The sequence below is a fragment of the Teleopsis dalmanni genome, chromosome 1 (assembly GCF_002237135.1).
Source record: "Teleopsis dalmanni isolate 2A chromosome 1, ASM223713v2, whole genome shotgun sequence".
NCBI classification, from domain to species: domain Eukaryota; kingdom Metazoa; phylum Arthropoda; class Insecta; order Diptera; family Diopsidae; genus Teleopsis; species Teleopsis dalmanni.
This window is the reverse complement of record NC_051846.1, coordinates 202,887,072-202,895,380: the sequence shown is the minus strand read 5'-3', so window position 1 is coordinate 202,895,380 and position 8,309 is coordinate 202,887,072. Positions and strand designations below refer to the sequence as shown.

Here is an 8,309-nt window from a genome sequence, read left to right as displayed (position 1 = left end):
TTAACACATAGGTTTATAAGGTTTTCTCTTTCTTGAAAGAGACAACAATGTTTGTCATTTTTGGTTTTTTGTTTTGATTGTATGTTTATATGTTTATTTACATATAATTAAATATGTAATCTTTTATATACACTGAAAATGGTCTACGATGTAGACCGAAATATTTGTATTAATATAATTTTTGTATAAAAATTAAATAAATTTAAACATTTAACACAGTTGGAAAAAAGTGTAAAAATTTTTTAATTGTTTTAAAAAAACATTTTTATAAACCTATGTGTTAAATAAACGACCTAAGCCCGGTATATATATAAAAAACTAATTATTATTAATAATATATAGTTCTGAATTCATATCCAGATGCTCTTCCGTCCTTATGTTATCACAACAATTATTTCACAGTAAATTTGTAGTTTTGAATGAATCCATTGATACTTTAAGTTCCTTTATTTTACTTTATATGGTATATAAATTTACATGGGTAATAACATATGTATATATTATGTATTTTTAATTCTTTTGTTTTAATGTTATTCCAACGTAACGTGATTAAACGTATCAGTATTGAGAGAGTCAATAGCTTTAGGTGTTTTTAAACAATAACTTAACGTTTCTATAGGAATTCCATCGGTACCAGTTGAAGCTATACGTTTCGCCATTGTGTTTAAGAGAAATCGAGGCTCATTTACACCTCTCCTGTTTTTTGGGAAATTGTAACTCCATATGGAATGAAAATAACGTATATAGAAATTCTACTTGGCAAGTTTTGGTAACATAACATTCACTTATTTCCACTAAAAGGGCTGACCTCTATTGCCCAAGAGGTTTGAAGCTGTGGGATCTGACCCCGTGGTACCAGATTTACATATGCGATTGGATGCTACAAGTAAAACTCACTCATTACTATTTATACTCTTAGCAGGGTTAGTGATATTATTGCCTATTAGATTGTAGTCGTTTCTTACGACAAACATGCTTTACTTACGGAACATTGTAACCCATTTCCCGCTGGTTTTGAATCACTAGAGCTATGTGATTGTCAAATTATTGAGCATAGACGATATGTGGCTTCAACTGGACTGTTCTGCAACTCATTTTTCGAACCCGTAAATTTACCTTTAGGTCTTGTTAGCTGATCATTAAGATCTGACGATTTATCACCATTGAACTTTATTTTATGGGGTTATGCAAAGTTTGGTGTTTGTGGTAGCAATCTTCAAGTTCTCGACGCTTTGAAAGCAAATATCATTCAAGTTATAGTTGAGCTATTGCCAGTTATGTAATGGCAAGTCGTCAAATATGTGTCAATGGGATTTAGTATGTTAAGACGTCTCGTGGAAGACATTTGTACGAGTATTATATCTTATGGCAAGTTTTAAACAACATGTTAAAATTAATTTAATTAACATATATTGACAATATTTTAAAAATGTTGAAATTTAATTTTTTTTATATATATTGTTTGTTATTTTATTGTATAATTTTATTTTTATTTGTGTTTGGTTTCTGAACTACAAAATGGTTAACCCCGTATATAATTATCTATATGAAATACCATAGTTTGTAAAATGAGGTTGGATTTTGAAACATTTGCTAATATCTATATAAAGCAGTGATAAGTAGTTGTGTGATTTCTGTAATTTTTATAATTAGTAGTAATTATAATTAAAATTGCTTAAAACAAAAATCCTGAGTAGAAATGAGCGAATGATTTAGCTATATCTGCATATTAGATATAGATTAAAACTCATCAGTAATTCTTATGTACTTTTTAGTACTTCTATTAAGCTCGCAGCAATTAAAGCGTAATTAATTAAAATATTGTAGGTAAACCTTAAAAATGTCATTCATGGCCAAAATTAAAATTAAATTGCAATTCGAAATCAATTTGTTCTCTAAGAAAGGTTCACATTATATGCCGGAAGCACAGGATATTAACACATGTTACAAGTGAAGTTAATTGATTTAGTACAAAATGAGCTACATGGACATGATGTCGACTACAAATCCCAAATCCTATGCACACCTTCAACGGCGGACAAAATCATTAAAAGCACTGAAATTTGTGGGCGTTAGTGTTGAAATGACCGGCGGCTAAAATGACCCAAATCGAAAATGAAGCAATAAAAACAAAAAAAGAAAATCCAAACAAAAAGAGGATAAAAAGGATATATACATGCAGTATAGTGAACGTTTTACCAAAATCCTTCTTTGTAGCAACATAAAAACTCAATTAGACTCGTTACACGCCCAATTATGTGCGAAAAAGCATTGGCATTTTATATGCAACCTCTTAAGAGCTTTCATATATGAATTTTTTGCCCGATGCTGAAACTGCATAAATATTGTCAAAATTACAGGAATACGATAAAAATGGACCATACACTGCCCAACTGAAAAGGCGCATACTTCTCTTCTTGTTTTTTTTGTTTTATTTGAGCTTTGGGCTCAAATGTGTTTTGGTTTGAGTCCTTTGAAATGCCATAATTATTTTACTATGTTTTGAGTTGCCAACAAAATATGGCCACATTAGCACCCTCGTATTTTTGGCCAAAAATTGGCTTGTTAGTTATTTATGCTCATACTCCTCCACTCCTACTCATATCGATGCTGGCTTTGATGCTTTTACTTGTGCTTTGAAGGCAACCAAGAGGCGATATTACATTTTTAACATGCCGAAATAATTTCATTGCCTCCCAGGAGCATCACGAGTATCAGCAGAAGCAACAACAACAAGATGGAAGAAATTCTCCGGCTATAGCACAGCAAGTGCACAGGAGTTGCGAAATATAGCAGAAAATTTCTTGAATGTTTCTATTTTGACCCATGACAAATCAAAATTTTTGGCAAACTCCTCGCATATCCTTTATAGTTATTGTAATTATAGCAATTGTTACTTAAAGTTGAACAATGCCAGTAATTTCGTTATAAAGACATCGGTTTTTTATGTTTCCATCACTTTATAGTGATGAAATTAATTCTAACAATGGCATGACCCAAAGCATGATATTTCAGGTAATTCTAAGAAGATTCGATAAATTCAACTTAAGTAGATTACTACTCGGAGACCTCTAATACGTATTGTGTTGTGCTCAAAATTATTATAATTTTTGTTATAATTCTCTATGCCTTTCTTCTTAAGTGATTTGATGTTTCAGATGACTTTAAATAGATCCAATTATTATAGATAGGCTATATATGCACTGCGATCTGAAAGATCTTTTCTGTAAAAGAGATCGATAAATCTATTTGTATTATCGTTGCTGTGTTAATAAGGATCTGCTAGACATTGAGGTCGCTCTGTTTGCAGACCCAGAACAAAAATATAGTAATTGAATAATTGAAGCTCTTCTTTTTTCTGGCAACACCCACATAGTCCGTTGGTTATAGTAAGTCACTACTAAAGCGTCAGTGCAATAGCGCAGTGTTTCTTTAGCAGTTCAGTATGTTATATATATACGAAAAGGTTTTTTATTCAGTTGAGAAATCATCTCTAAAGTAACCACTTATTTTATACCCAAAGCTAAATTTTTCTTTAAGGTTGGTATCGAAAAGTAATAGAACCATTGGAACATGTCAATTTCTCTTGAAGGAAACAGTTTTGATGAATTAATCTGAATTTTGCTAAAATAGTGTTTCTATAACTTACGCTCTGGATTTATTAGTTGATGTGTTTTATATATATTTAAATAAGTTTTGGTATAACATACAATATAAAAAATTTGTTTAATTTCCATTCAATGGACTAATGGGCGTTAGTCCTAGAGTCAAAACAAAAAAAAAGGTTTGCTTAAATAAATAGTAGTCCCCTTGGAAGGGTTTATATGCTTTAAGAATTTTTTATTATCTCACAGTCACAAGCTAATAAATATCATAAAGTAATTTAGCTCTATTGAAACTAGTAAAACAGAATGACTAGGACGACACAGGACGACAAAAACAGTGAGAAAAGCATAAAAATACTAACGAGCTTATATAAAAGTAGAGAAGGAAAATGTTTAAAGTATATCACTTCGCTTTGTGTAAATTTGGAGTGAAGTAGCATCGCCGACAACCAATATTTTTTAATACTAGTGCGGGCGGGGTTGTCCACTAAAGTTACCAAACAACTAGGGCTTTTTATTATGGCCACAGGCGTTATTTATATGTGCAGGCGCATTTTCACATGACACTCAATCTAGTTTCCTTTAGTTGTACCCAGACTCCTTTCGTTTTTATCCTTTACAAGAGTAACTCAGTATTTCATGTGCAGTTTCTATCTTAATTCCTTGTAATTTTATTTTAGTTTCTCTGGCTGTCATGTCGGCAATCGCAAGTGGCAACTGTGTCAAATGTTGCCGACTTGTAGTACACAACATGAGTTAACTCACGGACTCAAACTTGGACTCCCATGCTATAGCAGTTATGGTAAGTTGTAGTAGTTTATTTCTCGTTACAATCCTGTTTTGTTTTATCTTTTATAATTTTTTATTTTATATTTTATTTTGATTTTGTTGAGTTTCACTCCTGGACATGGAAGTGATTTCAATTTATGAACATGTCTGCTGGTGTCCTGCACATCCTGGTGCTCACCTTACCATTTTGACTGTCAAGTGTGTAGTGTTTGTGTGTACTGGAACAGTATGGTTCGGTACTTTTGAAACGAATTTAAATTTTTTCTATAATTGGTTCTAGGGGAAATTGCTGTTTCGAGTTTAACTTCCGTAACTTAATGAATTACCAAATGTGCTTTTCTCTTTATATTTTTGTTTCTATTTTTTTTACTTGCATTTATATTTGCAGTACCAAAAAGGAAAGAGTGGTCATTAAATGTTAAGTACTGGAACATATATGGTTACATAGCGAAACTAAGGACGGCAGGACTAAGCTTTCTTGTAATTGTTATTTAAGAATGCTTTATATATGCAGGTTGAATTGAGTTTGAAGTTATAAACTATTTCTTTACTTAATTTTACTATTTAACTTTATATAGTAGGGTTAAGTGAAGGTCAGTAGACTTTATTCACTTAATTATTAAATTAATTATTAAATAGTATAAAAGTTAAAGCCAAACATACTAATACACATTAATAGGTTTGTTTTTTATAGCATTTTTTTATAAATTTTCAAAAAAGTTTTATTTTTATGAGATTTCATTTTTTTAGGCCCAAAATGTCTTTCAAGATGTTCTGGATTTACTTCACATCATCTACTTGCAGCTGAGTAATGCACGGATATGAAACCCTATCCGCAAACCATATTTAAAGGGCTGGAGATAGCACTTGCTGTATGCACTATTAGTTTATTATCTGGAGGAGATGTATATGTATATATCGCAGTCTAAATCAATCTTTTGGAATATTTTTTTAATCTTTTAATTCTACTTTATTACTTAGAAAATACTTCCCTCTGAAAATATTGAACTTAGCCCAATTTTTTTGTCCAATCTTTTAAGCGATTGTTCTAAACGATTATTGGAATAGACTTAAAGCCGCAATGAAATTCGATCTCCTATCCAAACGGTATCCCTGGGGACGGAACGGTTTGAATACAATAGTTTCGAAACGATATGAAGTAAATTTAGGGCGAAATGATCATAAAGAAATACTGCAGTCTGCGATGATGCAAAAGCCAAGAGTTATCTGTCCATAATTTATGCATTATAAATTTAAATGTGTAAATTTTGACTATGACTTATTAATTTAAAAGTCTTTATCACAAAAAGTGGAAGGAAGTTCATCGATATAGTCTTGTGTTGACTAGAAGAAGTCTCTGTAAATAATCTGAATAACGTAGTATTCAAAGATTTGAAACTTATTGATGGAACTATCAGTACGCACCTAATAACATTTACAGCTGGCAATTTTCACAGTAGAAATAGTGGTCATCGTATTATTGGAAGTCAATTTGAGTAGTATGGTTCGTCTTAAAAGTCCTTGAAAGGATGTGTTAGGCTAAGCAATTTAATTTTATTTCTGTTAACATTTCTTAATTTAATACTCAGATATTTGGAGGTATTAAAAATTCAATTCCACACTTTCTTGTTTTATTATTTGTATTATCAAAATTGAAAATAAATTTCAAAACTTCACCAAAATAGTTTTCCTGTTTTCAGGGCGTTAATTGAATTTAAAACGTGGCTAATCCGTAGCATGTGCCGCCACTTAAGATTTTCAATTAACCCCATCGGTACTTATACACAAAGTCTTCCTACGATATTCCTCTGATATGTGTAAACGTACCAGCAACACTAATTTTAGGGGGGAGCTTAACATTTGTTTGAAGTACAAGTAACATATTTCCATATTCATAAAAATTAAACAACGCGTGTGACAAGATAATAAACAAGCAGATAAGATACCGAAAATGTTTCAAATTACACAAAAATACACACAAATTCATGTGTGCACACAAAACACACATATTAAACAACCCCAAACAAATAAAAAAAAAATTAACACCAATTTTGAGGAAACTGGGAAGTACGAGCGGTCTTGAAGACCTGATATGCTGCACGAGACGAGTGGCATGGGTTCTGTTCTGAAGTATAAAATCTGCTGCAGAAGTTTTGTAGATGTTTCATATTATGAGATTAGTTAGATTGTAAATAATATTCAAATAAATTAATATTTTGAACTTATGTTTACCTAGCTATATCTATCCATTAATTATCATATAATCTCAAAAAACAAAAAAAAAGAAAGAAAGATAAAAAATAGCGGAGAATTACTTTTTAGAGGATCTTATTTATAAGATCTTTCCTTGAAGTGAATTTTGTGTTTCATAAAAGACTTAAAATGGTTTCAAAACTTGATTTAAACTATAACACAATGGATTGTAAAGAAATAATATTGTAATCGAACCTATTTTCATAATTAAAATAGAAATAAATGAGATACTGGATCTCATCGAAGCGAAGTACTTCATCATAGATAGTTAATCATTTGGGTTGCTGACCTATCTTAGCAAGCAGTTAAAAAAATTTACTCTAAATTTTTATGAAAGTCTCGAAACATCTCAAAACAAATATAATTACCATATAAAAAACAAACCATATAATTTATAAAATAACTAAAAGGCCTGCTACTTAATAAGTATGGCAACTGGAGAGACATTCTGCGTCAGGCCGAAACTCGAAAACGGATTGTTATGGCCATTTAAGTAAGTACTTAATAATAATAGTTCCCATTTGCGTACCATAGCACCTTCTAATAATAAGTAAGGAACCATACACAGGCAAAAATATATAGACATCTTTAGTGTCAACAAATTATACCTTTAAGATCCTAATCATGTTAAAAGTAGCGCCCCAAAGAAGTTTGCTATTACCTTTCTGTGTACAACCAAGTGCAGCCTCTACATATGAGACATAATTAGTCTCAATATTTTTGTAAGTTATTATAAGTGATGTGCCAGATATTTTAACAAGTAGTACCATTCTGTCTTTCAATTGTGATGCTTCAATGTGACATAAACGCCTTCATTTCTCCGTTTCTTGTTCATTTCTGCGTCACCAACGCGGGTGGCTCATTGATGTCAAAAATTTTGTGATATTCAATCACTTGAATGGGGTGTTACTCTTCGTATTCAAATTAAATAATTTAAAAGGGGGCGGAGTAGTGGCATTTAACACTATTTTCACTTAAGACAAGTCACGAGCCAAAAGTCTCAGTTAAGCCTATTTAATGCTTTCCCATGCGTTCACTCTTGTTGCTGAAAGTGGAGGCAGATTGTCTCCTAAATTATTATAGTTTTTAGTTCTTTCTTTGTGATAATTTTATATTTTATACCCAAATTGAAGAGGGAATACTGAATGGTTGATTGGTGAGGGTGACATAATTTAATACTTTAAGCAGGGGCAATTAACAAGAGAAATACTGAAGCATGAATTTTTAAGAAAATTTATTACTGAACAAATTTAAATGAAATGTTTAGAAAATAACTCAGATTAGGTGCATTTCAGTTAATTTTTAATATATTCTTAAGTCATAAATTATTTGGATAAGTTTATATAAAAATAATTATAGTTTGGGCTCCTAAATTTGAGTTTCTATGATGCTTAATCAAATCAAGATTGTAACTGTACAGAATAATCTAAAGACCTGTGAACTAATAGTCTAAAAAAGACGTAAAAAATTTACAAGACGAAGTATTAAACTTTTACACAACATATGTATGGATGACATAATGAAGACGTAGAATAGCCATATAATTATTATAGAACTGACAGTTCAGAAATATATGGATATCAAATACATTACTATTTTAACTCTAGATAAGGAGTTAAAATCTTATAATACAAAGATGATGTGCTCCAATATGTATGGTTC

General features: G+C 30.9%; 1 protein-coding gene across 1 annotated transcript in view; it reads right to left on the bottom strand.

Annotated features, from left to right (window-relative positions):
• Positions 1-8,088: 8,088 nt before the first annotated feature.
• Positions 8,089-8,309, bottom strand: part of LOC119667079 — a 1,706-nt gene continuing 1,485 nt past the window's right edge. Inside the window, exon 2 of the mRNA XM_038076364.1 lies at positions 8,089-8,096. Within this exon, the coding sequence (XP_037932292.1) occupies positions 8,089-8,096 (8 nt within the window). The remainder of the gene's footprint in view (positions 8,097-8,309) is intronic.